Below are 22,687 nucleotides of genomic sequence, written 5' to 3'. Positions count from 1 at the left end.
TTGTGTTTATAAATACAATGCAACCGCCTGGGCAAAAGGCTCGACCTGTTAGCATTTGTTTTATAGCGCCCCCCCCTTCCCACCATTTATGCTTTTGTCTTTTAATTCCTGGACAACCCCTTTAAGCAAACGCATCCATACACCGATACAATATGAACATGTGCAGGTGCCACAGTGAGGAATTCTCATCAGGTTCTTCACAGCTATGTTTATTGGAGGTTAGCATTTTAAAAACAATTTTTAACAGAGAAAAGGAAGGCACATTGGTGGTACAATAACAAGGACATATATACAAAACCATCCTAGAGGAGAATGCTGTATACAATGCTGTTGCATTATGATAACATGAATAATAATACATTCCAACGCCGTGCAGGTTGTACCAGCTGTTAAAGGAGTTGGCCAAAGCAGTAGCCGGAGCCATAATCTGTGGCTACAAAGATCATATATAGGCTTGTCCTTACGCTGACAATATATACAGTACATCCATAGTCTCACTGTGTGAATGCATCTATGTATAGAAACAAAAGGCATTGTGAGCCGTTGCGGTGTCTTAGCTATTCTTCCGTTCTTAGTTAGTCGTATTGAGTGTTACCAGACTACAAGTCGGAGTAATTTTCATTGAGTACTGGGAAAAATGACAAGTTCTGGACAACCCCTTTAACACAGTCTACTGCTGCGCGTGTTCTGGACCAACACTTTAGACATAAAAGTTTCTAGGGAATAAAAACTGGGTGACATTCCTTGTAGTAGATGCTAGGATTTCCAGCTGTAAAGGCACCAAGCAGAGAGGAGGGTTATATCATGGTTGGCAGGGAAAAGAACTTCCCCTTTAAGACACTTGGTTATTTGGTTATAGACGAGAGCATGTATTCCAGTCTCGCACAAAGACAGACATTGGTGGTGGGAAATGAGTTTATAATTTCATACTATTTAAGGGGAGAGATGACCTTTACATGGGGCAGTTCCCTGGCTCCTATGTGCAAAGCATCTGAGGTAGGTATGATGCCATTCTAACCTCAATTTTAATATAAAAGAAATTCTTCATCAATCCGTACTACATAAGACCCTGAAGATTATACAGATTAGTAATACACCCGTAGAGAGGATTTCTGATGGAGATTAGTCGGAGTGCTGCTTCTGGATAAAACTGTACTGCAGCCAAACATGATTGAAGGGTTTTTACAGAAATTAAAAAATACCACCGCCCCTATTCAGTGGTATTGCTACTCATTCCCCTATTCACAAGGCTTTGAGCTGCAATGCCATAACCCATGGAAGGAGGTGGAATAGATTCTGAAAGTATTTTTGTCGTCAAGACAACGGTGAAGAGCCGACCCAGGAAAAAGCTGTTAGTGGTCCGTTCACCAATCGGGCCTGATCCTTCAGGAAAGTTTTACTGAAGAGATGATAGTATCAGTGACAAGAGGAATATCTATGCTCACTACACGCACACAGGTAACTAAAGGGGTGTCTCATCAGCTACATTCATCCCTTATGTAACCACTAGGCCCCTGGCGTATGACTACAAACCTCCACAGCCTGCCCCATACAGAGGGGGTCTCATGGTATTCTGTGGAGTGCTGCACAGATTACTATGGGGACCCTTACAGAATGGTCTATGGAGGTGACTTGCAGGGAATAGGTCCCTAGTGACCAGACATTTAGCAAGTATATAAGGGATAAATATCACAGATAAGAAAACACCTTTAGCAGTCTAGCGCATATTTGGCCTTAAAGTATATATTTATATTGCTATATTGAATCCCCAGGCTCTTTCCTATACTGTGGCCACTAGAGGGTGGTAACTCATTGCTCCATTGTCATTTCATAGTTTAAGATTTTATGTGCCTTTAAGCAGATTCATTTCCCAACACCTCTTAACCCATACAGTGCCGTCATGGTGAAGGGACTGAACAGCTTAAACAGGGACTGAAGGGAAGATTGTGATGCCTTCTTCACTCGATGAGTTTCTTTGCTCTTAAGTTGGCTTCATCAATTCGATCTTTATTAGTTATTGCCTAAAAAAAACAAAAAGGTCATTAACTTTTTTTTTTTTTTTTCCCTTGGGGGCCAGACTACAAAACTAAAAGTAAACCTAACACCACGGGAAAAGGGGGTCTATTGAGACTGTATAAAAAAAAAAAAAAAAAAAAAAAAAAAAAAAAAATAGTGGGGGCTTAAAACAATAAATATGTACTTACCTTCTGAAGCCCCGCGATGCCATCGCTCCGGTCCGTGCCCCATATAGATATAGATATCTATATTTTTAAAAAAACCCCACAGAAATCCACGCTGCATTCTGCTTCCAGTCCTGCGCAAGCAGAATCTGGCTTTCCGGACAAGGATCGCAAGAGGCTACTGGGGCGTGGAGTAGCCACATTGTGTACGCTTGGCTCTGGCAATCGGTGCCCAAGTAGCTTCTTTAGTCCCCCAAATTTATCATTTTTAATGGCCCTAATATGCAAATTTACTAAAGGATTAGTCCCGAAAAAGGGCTATATTACTGTAGATTAGAGGAACCTGCCACCAAATCTACCTTAAACGATAGACCTGTTGTGGTAGTTTTCCTCTAAAGTGGCTTCCCCAAGTTTTTATAATATTCTCTATCAACAGTGATGGGCGATAATCTGATTAGTCGGGGTCTGTCTGTTCTTGCCATCAGTGGAGATCCAAGCAAATGGCCAATTTTCCTTGATGAATGGAGACAAGGTGAGTCCTGCTACTCCAGTCACCGTCTATGTAACTGCTGGAAATTACTAGGCAACTCGCTCACAGCAGTGTCATAGAAATTGAATGGGGCAGTAGGCCATGTAGTTAACGGATTGGCCCTCAATATTGGATTTGTGGGGGAGGGGGTTTATCATAAATAATCAGATCAGCTGATCACTAGCAAAAACAGCTATTAAAAAGGCATATTCAGCCTTAAAATTCCACATTAGTAGCAAATGGTTAAAATTATCTGTGCATACACAAAAATTGGATAGTTTTGAAACATTAATGTAAAAAACAAATACAATAAATTGTGTGTAAATAAGTACTTTTCAAAGAAGAGGTTTGGTTACAGTCGTATCAATCTGGATAATGCACAGCATCAGCATAAAGCAGAGATTTTAAAAGTAGGAATAACCATGAATTTTAATATATATATATTTTTTTACATTTCTTAAACAATTGTGGAAAGACTCAAGACAAAAGAGAATCCATCAGAGCGACTAAAGACACTAGACCACCCACAGGTCTGTATGGATCGGTGGTTTGGTGTCCCAAATTGCTCTTTACCAAATCCCTCCATGGGTGCCATCTTTATAAAGGAGTTTTTTTTTTTTTTTTTAACTAACCTCGTGATGGGTCTGATGAGATGCCTAGGACCCATCTTTCGTGCTTCCCAAGCAAGCGCAGTACTTCAATGAAGCTGGAGCACTACACCCCGGGCTTTAATGTGCATGCGCTGTGAAGCCAGGGTGTAGTACGCCGGACTCACTAAGCGACGGTCCATAAGGACCTCTGGGTGGTTGAGGGTCCCAAATTACCCTGACAGGTACTCTTCAAGTCAATATTTTGCCTGTTCAGTTTTTGCAAGCTTAGGTTGGTCCTGGACATAGGGTTTGCTGTCCCCATACACGTTCCACCCAATCGGACAGGGCAAAATTTTAACCCCTGTCATCTATTAAACCACAGCTAGCCCACCATGATATGTGCAAGGATCCTACTGATCAATACAGACTGGACCCACCTTGTCATTAATCCGGTCAATCATTTTGTTCTGGCTGTCTATTTCGTTGCCCATGTCTAGAGCCATGTTCTTTAGGTTTCCTAGAATGCTGCCAACCTGCTGCAGATTTTCATCCATTTCATCTTCCCGGGCATCATTGGTAACCCTAACGAAAACCACAAGTTCTCTTTTACACAGGGGCTCATTTAATAATGACAAAGAGCAACAATTATATAGTAGAATAAACCTTTTGCTCACTGAATAAAATTGCATGATAAAAGAAATAATTATTTGGAGGCAGAAATCAATGAGGCAAATTTAAAAAAATCACAGCGTAGTTTTCATTTTAGTTAAAAAGGGTTGTGCCAAATATGCAAGTTACCCCCTGATCCACTGGAAAAGGGAGAACAAGTGATCTGTGAGGTGTCACAGCTGGAAACCCCCCCCCCCCCTCCCACTGTTCAGGAGAGCGTGACCCCCATCAATCTGGAGAATGGGGGTCCCTCTATCAATGATGGCTGGAGCACTAGGTTGAGGATGTGTCCTACTGCTCCATTCATTAGTGTGGAGTGCCAAAAATGATCAACCTTTGCATCTCCATTAGGCCATGCTGAGGGAGGGGTCTCATGTTAGGGAAGCTGAAAGGTCTTTTTTTAAGTCAACTTTTTAGGAATTTACTGATATAGAACCCTCCTACTTGACCAGGGATACATCTAACAACAGCATGATGATTACCTATTTATATATCCACCGCTCTGTCCTACTCCACCCTGCTGCCGCATCTGCTGCTCGTTCACCTGTCGGGGCTGCTTGGAGACGACATCTTCTGAACCTGGATCTTTGCTCCCCCATGCTTTCTTATACACATCTCCGTTTTCAAAATTCTTTGCTCTGTTAATGGTATAAAGAAAGTGATGTACGGTAAATAACCTGCTGCTTTCTATAAGATGTGTATAATCACAGGAGATAATGGTCACACCAACTGCTATCTGTTTATGTAATATATGGCATAGGAGGGCTCTATAGCTCCAGAAGGAAGGTATAAATTGACTGTTTAAGAGGAAAAAATAAAAATGATCACTGCATTTGCCACGATGTACAAAGGTTGTGTGTGGTATTACACCTTATATCCATTAACTTTTTGGAAATAGCAACCCAAAAGATACCACACAGGCAAACAATAGCTACAACATGTGATCTGTTCCTGCCGTACACACCCTAAAACAAATAACAGATGTTTCTATGAAACCAATGAGTCCCAGTGGGACTCTCAATATGTTTTATCTTCTGGATCTTAACAATAAACTAGAACCCAGTGGTGAAAGCTATTTCAGGGTGAATAAAGTCAAAGAAAAATTTTATATAAAGTAGGTGACCTCACGGTCGTCACTTATTTATGAACAATCTGTGTGTCAACCAAGTTTGTCTATGCAGAATAAGCGTCATTACACCAGCGGGTATTCGTACTTGCCAGGAACAAACATGACACAATGGAAGACATCCTGGTTCAAGATGAGAAATACATAAAGCACGAGAGGATGGAAAACTGATGAACAAGTAATAGAGTAGACTACATTTCTGACACACTGTATCAAGCACTAGCACAAGTGATACACATATACCAAAGCTGTAAAAACATGCAGCTCCATAAGGCAGGAGGAGATGCATGCAGGGGCGGTAACCAATAACCAGAAAATATCCAGCTGCATTGTTTGTTCACAAACCTGAGCTGGCGCTTCAGCTTCCTAAGAAATCTTCATGTTAGTAAGCAAAGGAGAGATGAGAAAACAAGACAAGTTGCAAATTGTTAGTAAGAAAGAAAACTAATTGTGATGGAGAGAGGGGAGAAGGAATTCAAGGAAAGGTCCCATTTCTGATATTGGATAATCGTAATGTAAAAATCAACAATTCCCTAATGTAATGATCACAACCAGTTTGTATTTGAAGACACATGAAGACATAACGTGACTTCAGTGGTGTACAGGATGACCAGACTGCTCCCAATTGTATAAGAAGTCATTTTGAGAAGACTATAACATTAGGAAATTACCATTTATTTAAATCTATTATAAAATGATTACAGTACACATTACTTGTAGATTAAGCATGACAGGATATAGTCACATGAGGCAAAGATTTGTGCTTGTTCAAGTCTTGCAACACAAATAGAAAAAAAACAAAAAAAAAACAAAATGGACTGCAGAAATAACCACATACATAATCACTTATTACTCCAACTAGTCTGTCTGAATAGTTCCCAATGATAATACCCCCTGGCACTGTGACCATGTTCACAGGATGAGGCCTGGGGCAGTACCAACCTTTTTCCCGGACAGATACAAAGGCCACAACACTTGTTTAACTCCGTCAAGTTCTTCTCTGCCTCTCGCATATCTTTATTGATCTGGTCCAGTCCTTCCTCGACACGTTTAAGTTGTTCTATAGAATAATATTGAATTGTATTAGAAGGGGTTTACCAAAACGCTTGAAGGGGTATCAACACAAAGACAAGATTCTTAAATGTACTCAGGATAACAAAATAACACATTCCCCAATTCACGGTTATTAACAAAAATACAGAATTTCACAGATATATATCCATCCTGTCTCTATCAGTCCTGGTGTACACAATTTTGGTTAACCCTGAGTCCAACCCTAAATCTTCTGAATATGGTCTAATTCATGAATAACTTCTCCTATCCGCACACTGCATTGCTCTCTGCCTCCTGCCCCTACCCCCTGCATTACAAGACCAGCTCAGAACAGGCACCTCCTGTCTGCAAGCGGCAGTGTGCAGACACTTACTCTACAGACAAGATAAGGTATTTTGGGCTAGAGAAATAGGGATAAAAGCCCCTCCCCATTTCATTTCCTCCCCCTCAATTTTTTGGTTCTTGTTCCACCACTAAACATAGTATAATATTGACCTTAGTGGGCCCCCACATAATAGAATGCCCTCTTCCGGGGGCCAAATCCCCCCCCCTTCACCAAAAAGGACCCATATAATAGCCCCTCTTTAATGTTATCCTCCCTTTACTTTTGTGGCCCCCTGTCCTCCATCCTCTCATATAATGGCTTCCCTCATATTTGAGTCCCCAGTCCTCCCCCGTTCCCGAGTATTAAAAAAAAATAATAATTATAAAAAATAAAAAACACTTTGCTACTTGCCTTTGGCTTGTTCCCCTACGGTCCTCCTCTAACCAGACATCTGAGATGATGGAGAAGCGGGCGGGGCCACCCTGGGGAGGAACTACCTCCATACTTGTCTGTTATAGAGAACAGCAGAGACATGTGGAGGCAGCAGGAGCCGATCTCCTTCCTGGTCCCTGCACTGCAGCGAGTTGAGGAAGGGACCAGGAGGCAGGACAGTACAGGGTTTTCTCTGAACCCCAAAGGACAGTGCCCAAATAGCAGGACGGTTGTGAGTCATAGCAGAGCTGACTCATGACATCTCATGACTGATCTCATCATCTCTCTTTTTTAGGTGTCAGATACTAGTAGAATGTTCAGAAGCCAAATAAAAGAGTAGATAAATAATAATCTTATATATACTCTAAGAACCATTGTCAGCACACAGCATCTCTCTCATAGCACAGAGGAATCATGAAGTGTCTGCTCAGAGAGTCACCGTCCACACTCTGGAATCTTACACTGACCATCACTTTTTTGCCATGAGGTAGCCAATGTGCCATTGAGAAACCTTTTCCCTGACACACGGGGTCTATTATTAAAGAAAACCTGTCAAGGTTATTTGGGACACTAAACCAAGTAAAGGTCCTTACAGACCTGTCACTTAGCGCTGCAAGTTGCCTTCTCTGTATATAAAAGTTTACCATCTTCCATGTCACATGTGCAGTGAAGCTTGGATGTAGCATGATGCCTTTGTTACTTGAATCCATTTTTATTTAGCGGGCACAGATAAGAAACCAATTGGCAATTTGGGACACTAATGCAACGGTCGTTGACTTAGTGCCCCAAATTTTGGCAGGTACTTTCCACCAAGTCCCCCCCCCCAATAAACTAGTAGCTACTAGGATATGAATTCATATAGTCATATATGAAAATGAGCAGAGAAGAGTCAGAATTTGCCTGAGATGAGTCAAGTTTAGAGACTTCAGGGATAGTGCCAATTCAGAGAACCCTTTTAGGTACGATAAAACCAAAGAAACAGGTACATTAAAAGCAGGATTCAAAAACAGAAAACACCTGAAGTGACACTGGTCTCATCTCAGGCAAATATGACTCCTCTCTGCTCAGTTTACTTGACTTTTTTTTTTTAAATATATGTAAACAGGTGAGATTTTCCAAAATAGAAGGAATTACATAAAGGGCATTCCATACCCTTCCTAAGGGGACTAGTAGCTTAGCAGGGTAAACTCTGGTGATAGAGTCCTTTTAAGTGTAAAAATGCCTTTTTAGGTGTCAAGAAGAGTTTCTGAGGAATGCAAACTTACCGCCTTGTTCGTCCAGCATGGTCAGCGTCTTCACTCCTGCATCTTGACTCTAGAACAGAAATGTTATGATGAAAATATAAGAGCAGATGATAAGCAGAAACCGTGCATCTTATCAGAATACAGAAGTGCAGTTTATGGATCAGGGGGAGGAGGGGGCATGGGGTTTCTAGCGACATAACCGAGGATTTCTCATTTGGTAATTACCGAATGTAATCTGTAGATCAGGTCACACCAGAGCTGCCCTAACCAACTCCATCCAGAACCTGACATTCATGCCATATTATAGATTATGTGATCACATGAGAAAAATAAAATTTACGGCTATAAACTTCAGCAGCCATGAATCTCAAAACATCATTATGAGCAACCAGCAAAGCCTGTATACATTGTGACTACGTGTACAAACTATGCAGTCGCCCAGGGACCCAGGAGGGTAAAGGGCCCATCTTCACCTACCTATTTCAATAGGATTAATACAGTCAAGGCTCACTTATTGGTTGCTGTATAATATTTGCAGTATAAAATGGCACATATGTTATTGGAAAGATTAATTAGGTTAAAGGACTACACATTGAAACCATTATCTTACCTGTTCTACGAGAGTCAACATCCGACGTGTGCTCTCTAAAGACTAGAAATAGAACAAGAAAAAAAACACCAAATTAAATACAATAACGTCAGGTCAAATGCTCTTTACATTGGTAGTTTAAATGACTTATTTCCCTTAATGTGACTATGTGTTGTCCGGGGTCGGGGGAAGAAGCTATTTAATCCAAGATGGCGGATTTAAATGCCTCCAGCAGCTTTGCCAAAGGCATTTAAAGGGATAGCATCTGTGTTAAGTGCAAGGACCGACTGCGGGTGTTACCGATGGGTGTATGCAGCAAAACCCCACCTTGTATGGAGAGGGATCAACCCATAAGCCCTATCCATACCCCTGCAGCCGGCATGTGTCCTAGTAGTACGTCACATATCGTTTGGGGCTTAACATTCTGCTAATGTTCAGTTGACATGATTTACAAAAACGGAACATTACAAATTGAGTTGCAAACGGTTGCATAAGCGTAAACATAACCCAACTGCCACGTAAACATGACAAAATCCCCACATAAATGTAAACGGCTCCGAAATGCAACGCAATCCCCATGTTAACGCAAACACAGCGTAACTGCAAATGTGCAATAACATTTAAACATGTTTGCATCAGGTTTTAGGTTTACATCGCGTCTGTTCATAAAAAAAAAACCATTCACATCTTATATTTAGCATTCACATTGCGTGCACACATTCTGTTACATTGAAATGTTGTAACATTGTGTTTATGTAAACAAAGTATAAACACAATGTCAACAGATTATTAGCAGAATGTGTGTAAACACAGCTCATTACTGACCATAATAGATTCTCTGACATTGCCTGCTGTTGATTGGGCAGAGAAAATTAGCATAACACACGCCTGCAGCTGCTCTGCCCATACAAATGATTATAATGGTCAGATACTGGGACTGATGTCTCCACAACCGTGGGGACAAGAAAGAAAATGATATCCTAATTTCTATATAAGTAACGTGGTGAATGTTCCTCTTTGAATTCCAAAAATCTTAGTAGTGATTATAGTTAGTGGTCTAATAGAGAAAATATTACATTTTCTCTTACAATTTGTAATAGGGCTTTGCCCCACCTTGCCCTGTCATTTACCTGTTATCTGTGCGTTCCATTTCTCTAGAACGCTCCCACTAATCACTGAGGACTAGGGACACAGCTCTGCATACAAAAAAGGTAAACTATGATTAACTTTTCTTTTATAAAAAAAAAGCCAGTTTTATTATAAAAACTCTTTGGCAATGTGCACACTATTCTCTATGGGGCCATGGGAAGGGCCATAAAAAGGGCTCCTGATGACAGGTTCCCCTGAAATGTATGGATGTTGTACTCATCTGCAAACATCTCATGGTTTAAGTAACAAATTTATAAAGAGCGTAAAAAAAGCTGTCCAAAAGAAAGCATCTCAATGTAAAAGTCCACAAAACAAAAAGTTATTTGTCCACAGACTGACAAGATGCCTTACCTCATCGGTGACCTGATTTGCTCGTAGCTGGATCTCTTCAATGCCCATATCATCAGCCATGGTTAAACGAATAACAGAGCTGGCTTGTCAGGAGGTTCTTCTTTAGTCCTGTGAGGAGAGTAAGTATTCTGTAGTCTATGAGCCATCATAGTGTAATAGTAACTCACTACTGTCAGAGCAGAACCAAAGTGTTGTGTACATTATATGATGCAACCGGGTGTTTACTCAGAAATTATGCAGGGCCAGGAACTTCTAGAGAAGCTAAAAATACAAGCCCTACGTGTTCTCCTGCTGAGGACATCTCAGAGAATCTCAACAGATAATATATACCGTATGTTCTCGAGTATAAGCAAAGTTTTCCAGCACTGAACATTACAGCACTGAACAGGGCATCTTACCACAGGGGAACAAACAGACTGTATTAGCACAGGGGGCAGGCAGGATATATACGTGGAGGGGGGGGGGGGGGGGGGAACAATGCATTTCCCACCCTCGGCTTATACTCGAGTCAATAGGTTTTCCCGACTTTTTGTGTTAAAATTAGGTACCTCGGCTTATATACTCATACTCGTGTATAAGCCAAGAAGAGTATATGGTACATTGTCCAGCATCCTTCAAGAATTATAGGGGGTTAGATGTCAGATTGCTGGGTGACTGTGTTCTATCTGTAGCCAGCATGTTATAGCCCACAAGAAGCTGAACAGTTTGTACATAGTTTCCATTCAAATCTACTGGCAGCATGTCATAGAGCACAAGAAGCTGAGCAGATTGTACATAGTGGGGAGCCTTCATTATTTACTTTCTGACTTTTTAAAATCGTCCTGCGCTTTGTGCACCATATTTATGTCTTGTCAGTAGCACAATATTGCAGCTTTCCCAACACACTCACAAAAAGAGTGTCCTATCTGATGGAAGAAATATTATGGAGCAGAAGGGGCTAGGAAGTGCGTATCAAGCAGATCATGCAAAACTTAAAGGACACCTGTCATCAGGTCTGTGTCACTTGTCCTGTCACCTTTAGCTCATAAGGATCCCATCCCAGCCTTTATCTAGTCATTTCATACATTATTCATTGTAAAATCATCTATTTTTTATTATGTAAATGAGGCTGGTCACATGGTCAGAGGCAGTGATGTCACCCCTGTTACCCCTCCCCTCTCCTCCCCCTGCTCATGCCTGTGTGTAATGTATAGTAAAGCATTGCTGGTGTGTGTGCTTTACCTGCTGACATGCTGCATCCTCCTCATACACAGACATCAGCTACACATGAATCTGACATGTTCTGCTGTAACATGGCTGCCTGGAGCTGCTGTATCTCTCCTATACACACACACATGCACACACAGGCTGCAGGGGGTGTGGCCACCAGCACCAGGAAGCACATCATTATACAGCCTCACATCATTATACAGGCTGTCAGTCATGCACTGGGGGTGTGGCTGTACCTCCCACTCATGAATAGAGTGGACAGCTTGAATATGCTAATGCTTCATTGGACATTTCACAGGTCATTTGCATACAGCTTTAGAGGCAATGCTCTCTAATGGCAGTTTATGAAAATATATTTAGTTTAGGGGGGTTATTTTGCATGACGGGTTCTCTTTAAGTAGGTACCTCAAACAGATCATTTTTTTCATTCCCCCCCCTTTATTAGCAAAATGGCCGCAAGCACAACGTGTTACATGGGGCAGAGAACTCTGGGAAGAAGAAAGGAGCATGGCCGTAGTGTCCCTCACCGCGTGGCCGTAGGGATACAAAATTTGTATAGGTTTTATAATGTTTTCAACCATTTACAAAAAATAAAACCTCCAGTACAAAAAAAAAAAAAAAAAAAAAAGAAAAAAGAAAATTATTTTGCCATCTTCTGGCGCTAATAACTTTTTCATACTTTGGTATACAGAACTGTGGGTGGTGTAATTTTTTGCAACTTTTGCCGACTTTTCATTGCTATCATTTTAAAGACAGTACGACCTTTTTTGAAAATTTTCAAAATGGCAAAACAGTGGCATTTTTGACTAAGTGCTATTTTCCATTACAGGGTTAAACGCAGTGTTAAAAAAACGTTATATTTTGATCGGGCATTTTTGGACGCGTCAATACCAAATGTGTTTGATTTTTACTGTTTATTTATTCTCAGCTCAGTTCTAGGGAAAGGGCGGGGTGATTAGAATTTTTAGGTCTCATAATTTTTTTTAACTTTTGTTATTTTTACTATTTTTCCGACTTTAACCCTAGGTTGTCTGATCGCTCCTATCATGTACTGCCATACTACAGTATGGCAGTATATAGGGATTTCCCTCATTCATTACAATGTGCTGATCGCACATTGTAATGAAGGGGTTAAACAGAGGCAGCCTCGGGTCTTCGGAAGACGTCATCGATGATCCCCGGCAAGATGGCGGCGTACCGTTACATGCCGTCATTGGATTAGAATTTTCTGTGAAAGTTTGGTGAACCGGGTCGAATCGAATTTTTATAAATTCACCCATCTCTAGTCATGATGTTGTACAAGCTATCATATAACAACAATGTATAAAAATAAGAGCCATGTCTAGATATTAAGGGACATTTCACACATATGTTTTTACCACGTGGTATGGTATATAAAAAAGCCACCTGTAATACTTTTGCTCTCAAAACACTGAACTCCACTGCAGCAAAACAATCTGCAGTGAGATACAAAAGCCTCTGTACAATAGTTATACAGCATGTAACACCTTCTCTTACAGATCAGATAAAGAAAGGAAGCTAAAGAGGATGCATGACCCTGATGTGTGAACTACATTCAAAAACAAGCCTCTTAACCCATTCCCACCAAGGCGTTTTTATTTAATTTTAATATTTTTCAGACCCCCTGGGGCAGTGATGGCGAAACTTTTAGCGACCGAGTGCCCAAACTGCAACCCCAAACCCTCATTTATCGCGAGGTGCCAACCAAAAATTAAAGCAGTAACTTGTTGCTGTCTGTTTTTCAACAATGTTTAATCATACTGGCCTGAGGACACCAACATAGTAGAAAGGAGGGAAAATTTTCATTATTGTAGCTTCTTTCCAGTGTCCCTCTGTACAAAGAGAATCATGGGGCCAGCAGGAGGTCCCCCAAAGATAATTAGGCCCTGTCTACTCATTCTCCCTCTTCCTAAATTCCCAAATAGCCAAGTAAGTCACTTTAAAATATCACTGAAAGTGGCATCTTTGCTTCCAAGTTGCTTGGAACTGCAGGAAGATTCTTAGAATCCTCTCTGGTGTGCTTGGGTGAGGGCCCGGGTGCCCACAGAAAGGGCTCGGAGTGCCGCCTCTGGCACCCGTGCCATAGGTTCGCCACCACTGCCCTAGGGTACTTTCACCCTAGGTTGTCTGATTGATGCCACCATAAACTGTTATACTACAGTATGGCAGTATATGGGGATTTTACTGGTCATTTGTTACAATGTAACAAATTGGCAGAAAACATACATCCTTGTGTCCTACAAAGACCCAAGGAAGTCATGGCGACAGATTGTCACTCCCCGATGACATCACAGGCAGCAATGATATAAGCCAAGATGGTGGAGCCCAATGCACCACCGGCTTTTTATCACCGCTTGCAGCTTTGCAACCCGTGAGCCCTCTCCGTACACCCGCAGCCGAAGCATGACATACTAGTACGTCACATGGGGTTCAAGAGCTAAAAAACACAGGAAAAATGAAAGTCTATCATCAGAACATCACATACATTTGTAAAAGAGGGAAACAATCCGCACATCATAAAAAATATATGTCATCATAGCGATGCCGAATACTGCCCCTAGTTGTGACCAATAACAAACAATAAAAAAAAAAAAACAGGGAGGTAATGCGACCCGAAAGGTTCACAGCCGGATATACTCTCCCATAGACAGCTATAGTGCCCGGCGTCACGCTCTATATTTCCTGTACGTACAGTCGGGCATGCATACGGCAGTGTGCAAGTAGCAAGACTCACAAAAGGTTTTACAGAGCGTGTGAAGAGTCGCACACATCCCTGTTACACAATAGAACATAAAGGGATCTCAGACTGTAAGCTCTTGCTAACCATCCACAGGATACTGCAAAACAATTCATTTGTTGTTGAGCCTGAACAGCTACGACCATACAACGATCATGAGAAGGGCCGGGGATCTTATTCTTACCAAACAATGGAGTGGATGGTTGAGGATGCGTTATGCAGCTCCATTCAGCGTCTATCGGAATAACTGAATTGGCAAGTACATCGCTCTGTACGATTCTCCTACATGATACACAAAAGAGTTGTGAGATAGCCGTGCGCTGTGCTCAGCATTTCCACCTCTCCAACTGACATTGAATATAGCAGCAGTGCACATGCTGGACCTGCCGCCACCTTAAATAATAAATCAAACACTGCGCTAGCGCTGGATTTACAAGCGGAGGGGGTCGTGCCTCGGACAGATTTCCTTAGCGTTTCCAGCTTACCAACCGTGTGCGTTTCAATGCAAACGCATTCTTCCCGAGGCTGCCCCCATTGTGCTACAAGAAAGTCGTTGTCTACTGTGCCGAATTAAAGCACATGTACAACCATTGATAGCAAATACATGTTTATGTGCAAATAGTCTGACAATTGTGCTAGTGACCATCCTGCAGAAAAGAGAGGGTGAAAATGTTATTACATTTTAATTCCATTTTCTCCTTACTGATCCTCTCCCAGATCCATTGCCATGTGACCCCAAGTCCCAACTCTTCACTTATGGAAATGACTGCTCAGTCACTGACAATAGCGGTGACCCACCTCCGCCTGTGACTTATTGACTGACATAACCTGTGCATGTCATCAACCTGATGCCATTGTTCTGAGACATCAATTTGTTCATCATGGAAGGATGCAAATTTTCCATTACTCTTTAACTTTAGTTTCTGCTATGGACTGACATAAGCTGTACGAAATACAAGACGTGTTGGAGAAGAGTCACGTATCACACTTGGAGGGTCATAGCTCTACAGCTCTATAGTCAGGACCCACTTGATCCTACACACATTGTAGGGAATATTCTTCATGTGATATGAACTATGAACTCAACTAGTGAACATAAGAGATCAAGTTAAAAGCACAGGCCTTCAGTATTACCATGGGGAGACATCACAGGGAACATGGGGCAACTATGGGCCTTGGACTGCGGGGATCTGCGCAGCCTCTGATCCTGGTAGTTGTGTTGCTGCAGGTTCCCCGGTTGCGCGGATAATGTAAATGTACATCACATGCAGCAGCATTGTCAGAGCCGGAACGCATTAAAAATGACTGCCTCTATGGCCCTCAATAATTCCTGAGGGTCCAAAAGGCATAAATAGTCGCTTTGGGTGTAGGACTCTAAATTTAGCAGAAATTATAGAGAAAATATTAAGCATGAAATGTCACTTTTGCAGCCATGAAGCAAAGACACAAACAAAACTAAACTCAGCATGAAGAGAGCGGGGGAAAAAAAAAATTGAAAAGCAGCATCTTTAGTGTACAATACAAACGTAAAATCTATGTTCTATATCTCTTATCGAACCTCGTGACAAGCAAAGATTTCTATAAACTGATAAGGACAAAATTACAGTGACCAAGATATTCACAATTTGCTTTCTGGCTTCTGTAGGTTACAACATATTTGAGCTTGTACAACTTAAAGGGACTATCACCTTCTCAAGCATTACAATCTGACGACAACACATGTAGAGAAATCCTTTATTAATTCCAACAAAGCTTTATTATTTATGTCCATTATGACATTTCTAAGAAATAGGGGAATATCTTGGAAATGACATAACAGACAGAAATCATATGTTGTACGTTGGAAACCTTCATGACTCTCTACACCATTCTGTCTGCAGATTATAACGCTTGGATAAAGATGGGAAAGGGTTAGTCATTGCTCCATACAATGCATATGTTCTACAGGATCGTAAAATAAATGGGATCAGTAGATACATCCTACAGGTTGTAGGCAGTGCTTACTTCATATGAAATCGACAATTCAATTGACAAACATATACGTTTACAGGTTACGTACAAGATAGGTTTCTCGGGTTTGAACCCAAGTTGAATTCGTAAGTCGGAACTGTATATTTTATAATTGTAGCTCCCGACAACATTTTTTTTTGACCCCAGTGACAATTGGATTTTCAACATTTTTTCCTGTAATGGGACCAAGGATTATCAATAAAGCTTCATTACAGACATTTACAGCTGATTATTAATAATAATCTTTATTTATATAGCGCCCAGAGGTCGCATTAACGCCTCACCACGCGTCATAGACGCGTGATGAGGCGCCATTACCCCCCAAAATAATTGCCATGTTTAAAGTTACGCTTGGCAATTATTCCCTGTAGCGCGCAGGCTGAGTGGTTCGGCGCGCGCTGCAAAAGAGGTAAATCCCTGTAGTGCGATCACAGCGCGCGCCGGGCCGCTCAGCAGGACACATGACACAGTGATCAGTGTCAGCAGCGCTCTGGAGCGAGAGCGCAGGCCCCGGGAGACCTGTGGACAGCGGGGCTGCTGCTCCCTGTCCCGCTCCATCTCCCTACCTGCCCGCAGCTGCCTGCGTTTATGTCGGGACTTAAGAGCAAGGCCGGGTGAGTGCAGTGTAGTGTAGTGTGCGCTGTGCGAGCGCAGTGTAGCCTGGGACTAAAAAAACATCCAGAGAACTTCACCAGTGGGTAGAGGGGTCTGTCTGTATGTATGTATGGATCGTCTGCAAGTCGGGTGTCCTTAAGTAGGGGACCGCCTATACACAGATATTGGCTTAGGATAAATTAAAATTATTGATAAAGAAGTCCTAAATGTTCAGCGACCAGGACCACTCACTACAGTTTTGGACAGGTCATTCCACCATAATATTCACAATGCTGTGAGTATGTCATGTATTCAGCCAATAGTTTTGTATGACAGCTTTAAGTGGAGACCCCCCCCCCCAATAAATTGGCTATTTAGATCTGTTTATTGTTCACAGATGTTCACAGAAAGCCACTCACATATTCTGTTTTGCAGAGCTTGAATGAGCAGAAGTTTTAGCATCAGAACAAGAGTGAATACCATTTACCGTGGAGAGAGAAACACTGTAAATTATTCACATGTGAATGTTATACAATACAGTGGATATCAGGTCATTTAAGGGAACCTGTCACCAGCATTATATACCACTTGGAGTAGGGCAGGAAACTTGTATTTAAGTTTGCAGGGGTCTCCTCAGTGTATAGATAAAGAAGGTACAGATAAAGAGGACTATTGTGCATGCTCCTTGTCTCAGCGCACTGAGTGAGCCGCTCAGTTCCAAAGGGCATTTCCATGTGTACAATTTTCCCTTTTGCGGCCTGGATTGCACACACAGCAGTGTACATGAGGCCGAGTGCCCACTTTACTACGGTGGGAATCCGCTGTGGATTTTCATACTTCTGCCACAGCAAATTTGGGGAATTTTGCCACAAATTAATTCAGCAATTGCTAGATGTATCTGATTGATTTTACCCTTTGAGTTGCAGTGACTCCAGGTGAGTATGCATCACAGTTTCTGAGGTTCCTTATGCCACAATCACACCTAAAATGTCCAATGTGGCAGCTAAAATTTCCATTGATTTAAATTGTTTTTATTGCCTTCGGTTTGATTCCTTTTAGGTCACTTCCATTACTTGGATCAGGAAAAATAGCGCTGCAATTCCTGGACATTCCATAGAATGAAAGGAAGTGGCACAAGTAGACACCAACAAGACTTCAATAGTTTACTAAACACAGGACCGCATATTCATGGATTTTGGCAAGCCCAATAACACAGAATGGGAAAGCCACCGCAAACCTGCCAAGTGTGACCGTACCCTAATATGTCATATTTGTAAAAAGCTTTGCTTCATCTAATTACAGCAAAGACTAGTATTTCTAGCCTCACATGCTAATATTTGCTCATCAAACATGTTAAACATTTCCAACTAGGCAGAAATTCTGTATTCTGAGGATAAAGGGATTGGGACTGAATCTTTGATGTTGTCAAACAATGAGCAATAATCTGTCTCTGATGGATAAATACACCTGCCCCCAGATTATTATTATTAGAGATCAGGAATTGTGTTATCAGGTACAGACACAAACTGTGGCCGAAATGTTATAGCTCTGATTTAAAGGGGATCTACTGGGAGAAGAAAAACATTTCTACTTCTCCCAGGTCAAATACATCTCATCTACAGGAAAATCCCACATGCAAGTTTACATCTCATCTATGCCCAAATACACTATCCGGAGAGAGCAACTACTGTAAGATGCTAAAGCGGAATTTTTCATGTTTGCCTGGAACCCCATTAACACAAACACATATATACATATATATGTATGTAAAAATGTGATCATATTTAGTCAGCCTGCAGGAAAGTTTTAGGTTTCACTAATCAGAAACTGAGACTAATTGTTTTCTTTCAGAAAGCTGAAAAACTGGATGATGAGAGAGAACCCCACATGCCCAAGGGGATGTTCACACTACTTGCATTTTTTAAGCTGTGTGTCTCCAAGGTTGCCTGGACAAATCCCCCTATAGCACAGGCACATGTGATGTGATTACATCAGACTGACGTTTCTATTGAGCCTCCTGTATTCAGAGAGAAGAGAACAAAAACTTCTGTGTTCAAGGATTTCCCCAGGACATTAAGAACGGACTTCCTGTAGCAAAGAATTTTTGCCCATGGGCAGCGAAACAAACCTATTCCATATGTAGGCACACCTGGGTACACCTTTACCAGCCAAAGAGGAGAACCTGTAGCCACACACTTGTATTACATGGAGAAATGCATGAGCCTCATTCTCTTTGGGGTTTCAATTGAAAAACAGAAGAGGAAATCCCCTTCAAGGACTGACGGCTTCCTTATAAATTTCAGAAACTACAAGCAGAACTGTGAAAGCAGCTCTGGATGACAAATAGAGGCGGCAGCTGTAAAATCCATAAAAGATACAAAATTTTAAGTATGTGGCATGTTTTATAGTATGACAAGGGACAGATTGTGGGCAGCACAACATGGGTTCAAATCCCATCCAGGTCAACATCTGCAAAGAGTTTGTATGAGTTTACTCCGGGTACTCCACTTTCCTCCCACACTCTAAAACACACTGGTAGGTTTATTAGATTGTGAGCCCCATGGGGACAGGGAAGCTCTGTACAGCGCAGAGTAATCTGTGTGCGCTATATAAATAAAGAATTATTATTAGTAGTAGTAGATTCTCTAACATATGGCGCAATGTCTATATATAGGCAGCAATTTACCAAGATGGTGACTCATAACCAGTCTTAGGGTGAAGACACACATGGCGTTTTTTGGGCCGTTTTTAGTAGAGCGTTTTCAGGTCGTAAAAAAACGCATGCATTTTTGACCATTTTCAATTAAGATAATTGGTCAAACCTGTCAAAAACGCATGCGTTTTCACATTTTTACGATCTAAAAACGGCCTGTGTGTCTTCACCCTTAGTTAGGCTCAGTTCACAGGTACATTTGGATCTCCATTACTATCCTCCATCTATGATCACTTGATTTCATTGGACCAAGGCTTCAGTTATTGTCCATTTGCGACACTTGGCTACTGGAATAACAGAAATCTAACTGTAGTTGATACACGGAGGAATGGTTACAGCTCCAGTATCATAAGGGATGGGAAGTAAAGGAACAGTCAAAACATGCGAGTAATAAAAGGGGCACTGCCAGACCCTCCTGGCACTTATTTCTGATAAAAACCAGGTGTGGATGATAATGGGTGACAACATATCATTGAGAGAAGCCGCTCCTCCACTTTCATTCACTCCACTCCTGGTTTGAACATCAAAAACTGCATCTGAAAAAACTGAACGTGTGAACGCACCCTTAAAGGAGTTCATCTTGTGTGTGATATATCATCATTCTCAGATGCAAGTAATAAAACATTTCTCACTCCCCAAGTGCCAACCACTGATTGTTGGTTGTATAAAGCCCCAATATGGTGTCCCACCCTAAATTACATTCTCACATCATTTCAGCTGTAAACCTTTTTTTTTTTTTTCTTTTTACGATGTTTTGGTCCTGTTTGTAAGAAAAACTGTGCCTTTAGGGTGAGGGGAAGTGGTTGGCACTTGGGCACAGTTTTTCACACAATCAGGACCAAAACATTGTAAAAAGTAAAAAAAAGAAGTGAACAGGTCCCAATGCTGAAATGATGTGAGAATGTAATTTAGGGTGGGACACCATATTGGGGCATTATACAGCCAACAATCAATAGGAGAAGTTGGTGTGAGTTGGGGTAGGAAAGGAAGACACGTCTGACAACCCCGGTGTCATGTAGTCGGACTCCATGACTGGCATATTGATTGCTCCCAGACAAGACCCAACCTGCCAACACACAATAGACATGATATAACACCCGGATACTAGCCAGCAGCTGCATGCTGCGCCTCGTAGTTCCCCACAGCTGGGAAGCAGCAGTGTGGAGCGCTGAGCAGATGCTCCCGCAGTGTCACTATGTGTAAGTACCTGGCACAGTCCCGGTCCGGCCACTTCTCAGTTCCGCGTCCTGTTTTCTCCACAGACTCTCCACACCGGAAACTGTGAGGCAACTTCTGCAGGACTCCTCTCGCGCCCGCCGTCACCACGCCCACACTGCTACTTCTGACCAATAGCCGCAGAGCGCGCTCCCGCGGCGACCAATAGCGGCGGCGCTCTCCCCAACCCCCCCACATAGATTGACAGCCCCAGTAGACAAGTAACAAGTGGGTGTCATGTAGAAGCGTGCGCTCCATGTACACGGGTGACCTCATCCCAGGACTGGACAGTCCCTCCACTACTGGGTGCTCAGTCACACGCTGCGTTTTTAGGGAAGACGCCACTTCAGTGAATCCAGACAGAAGTGAATCCTACATTCCTATACTTTAATTCACTGCTGACTCCCTCTCAAAAAGCTGCATTATTATTATTATTAATTACTATTGTTAACCCCTTAATCGCCATATTCTTGTGGCTCGTTTTTTTCTTTTGGCTTTCACTCTGTGCTCCCAATGACACCTCTTCTTTATTCTCTGGGTCAGCACGATTGTAGATACCATAGGTATATAGGTTTTTATACATTGAAAAAAATTAATTAATAAAAAATCTTTTGTGCTAATTTTTTTTTTCCGTTCCGCCCTATTGTGACGCCAATAACCTTCTCATTCTTCAGTAGGTGTAACGTGTCATTGCGGGACGAGCTGGTGTTTTCGTTGCTTGCTACCATTTTTGGGGACTGTATGATCTTTTGATCACTTTTTATTCAAATTTTGTTTTATTTTAAATTTGTTGTAGGGTGCCAACAAAGTGACGATTCAGATACATGGAGCTATTTTCTGTTCCCTACCAGGGATAATTGTTTTTATATGTGCCCTAGGGGAAGGAGGGTGATTTGAACGTTAAATTATTATCTTAATATTTATTTTTTTTTGTTTACTGTATTTTAGGCCCCCTAGGGTACGGTCTGCATTAGTGATGGGAATTAGTGGGCTGGCTCATTAGGCTCCGCTCGCTAAGAAGAGCCGGCTCTTCTGGGCGCGTTCTGTTGCGTTTTGACCTGCGTTTTCATTGCGTTTGAAACGCATATACAACAGCTGAGGAGAGGTGATTTGCCTAATTTCATCACTGTTAACGCATGCGTTAACAAAACGCATCGTAAACGCGATGTTAACACAAGCGTTAACAAAGCGTTAACTCATGCGCTTTGTTAACGCATGCGTTAACATTGCGTTTACAAATGTAAACGGTAATGTAATTAGGCAAATTACCTCACATCAGCTGTTGTATATGCGTTCCAAACGCAATGAAAACGCAACCAAAACGCAACGTGTGAACGCGCCCTCTGGCTCCTGAACGGCTCCATATTAAATATATAATAGGGAGCTGCAGGCCAATCAGTCACCCTACACCACTACACTTTTAACCCAATTGTATCGGGTTAAAGGGGGCGTGGTGACCCGGTTAGGGGCAGGGTTAAGAGCCATCAATTCACTGAAGGGAGACGGCTCACGTCGTAGAGGCGGCTGGTTCACGAACGATACCTCAGTAGTCTGTATAATGCAGAAAACACAATGGGGGACATTTACTTACAGTGTCGGTGTCTGCATTGGCTTTGTTACCGACCTGCTCTCGGTAAGAAGACACACATTTAATATTGTAGAGCTGTGCAGAGACATTTCTGGCGCCGAGACTATTTTCTGTCCCTGGGACAAAATCTGTCCCGAGCACCAGAAATGTGTCCAACAGTCCCTGCTAGACCAGTTTTCTTTTGGTCTACTTTCCGTCAGTTTACACCGCCCAAAAAGGGCTGCGACACATAGTAATTGTGTCTGAGTTTCCACTCCGCCAAAGCCACGCCCCTTTTCGGAGAAGAGTCGGAGCAGACGGAAAAAGGCATTTTTTCTGTCCCCGACAGCTAATAAATAGGTCGGAGAGCAGAACATGTGGTGA

The 22,687-nt window shown here is 42.0% G+C and overlaps 1 protein-coding gene across 3 annotated transcripts; it reads right to left on the bottom strand.

Moving 5' to 3' along the window:
• Positions 1 to 188: 188 nt before the first annotated feature.
• Positions 189 to 20,881, bottom strand: SNAP23 (synaptosome associated protein 23). Of its 3 annotated transcripts, XM_072115709.1 has the most exons (10): positions 20,729 to 20,841; positions 14,389 to 14,486; positions 10,238 to 10,345; positions 8,759 to 8,800; positions 8,170 to 8,218; positions 6,037 to 6,154; positions 5,440 to 5,469; positions 4,451 to 4,606; positions 3,737 to 3,881; positions 189 to 2,021 (listed from the first exon to the last, which is right to left on the bottom strand). In XM_072115709.1, the coding sequence occupies exons 3-10, from the start codon at positions 10,295 to 10,297 to the stop codon at positions 1,959 to 1,961; spliced, it is 663 nt and encodes a 220-aa protein (XP_071971810.1). In that variant the 5' UTR covers positions 10,298 to 10,345; positions 14,389 to 14,486; positions 20,729 to 20,841; the 3' UTR covers positions 189 to 1,958. The 3 variants fall into 3 exon arrangements, with proteins under 3 accessions (XP_071971810.1, XP_071971808.1, XP_071971811.1); XM_072115707.1 differs by lacking the exon at positions 14,389 to 14,486 and having other exon boundaries at positions 20,729 to 20,881; XM_072115710.1 differs by lacking the exons at positions 5,440 to 5,469; positions 14,389 to 14,486 and having other exon boundaries at positions 20,729 to 20,880.
• Positions 20,882 to 22,687: the final 1,806 nt, after the last annotated feature.

Source organism: Engystomops pustulosus, chromosome 7 (assembly GCF_040894005.1).
Source record: "Engystomops pustulosus chromosome 7, aEngPut4.maternal, whole genome shotgun sequence".
Taxonomy (NCBI): domain Eukaryota; kingdom Metazoa; phylum Chordata; class Amphibia; order Anura; family Leptodactylidae; genus Engystomops; species Engystomops pustulosus.
This window is presented reverse-complemented; position numbering and strand designations above follow the sequence as displayed.

Excerpts from the sequence above, each read along its gene's own strand:
- SNAP23 (XM_072115707.1), bottom strand. The coding sequence starts at position 10,297 with ATGGCTGATGATATGGGCATTGAAGAGATCCAGCTACGAGCAAATCAG. Across the intron at positions 8,801-10,237 it reads CAAATCAGGTCACCGATGAG|TCTTTAGAGAGCACACGTCG; the intron begins GTAAGGCATCTT and ends TTCTATTTCTAG. Across the intron at positions 5,470-6,036 it reads TGTATCTGTCCGGGAAAAAG|ATTTCTTAGGAAGCTGAAGC; the intron begins GTTGGTACTGCC and ends ACTAACATGAAG.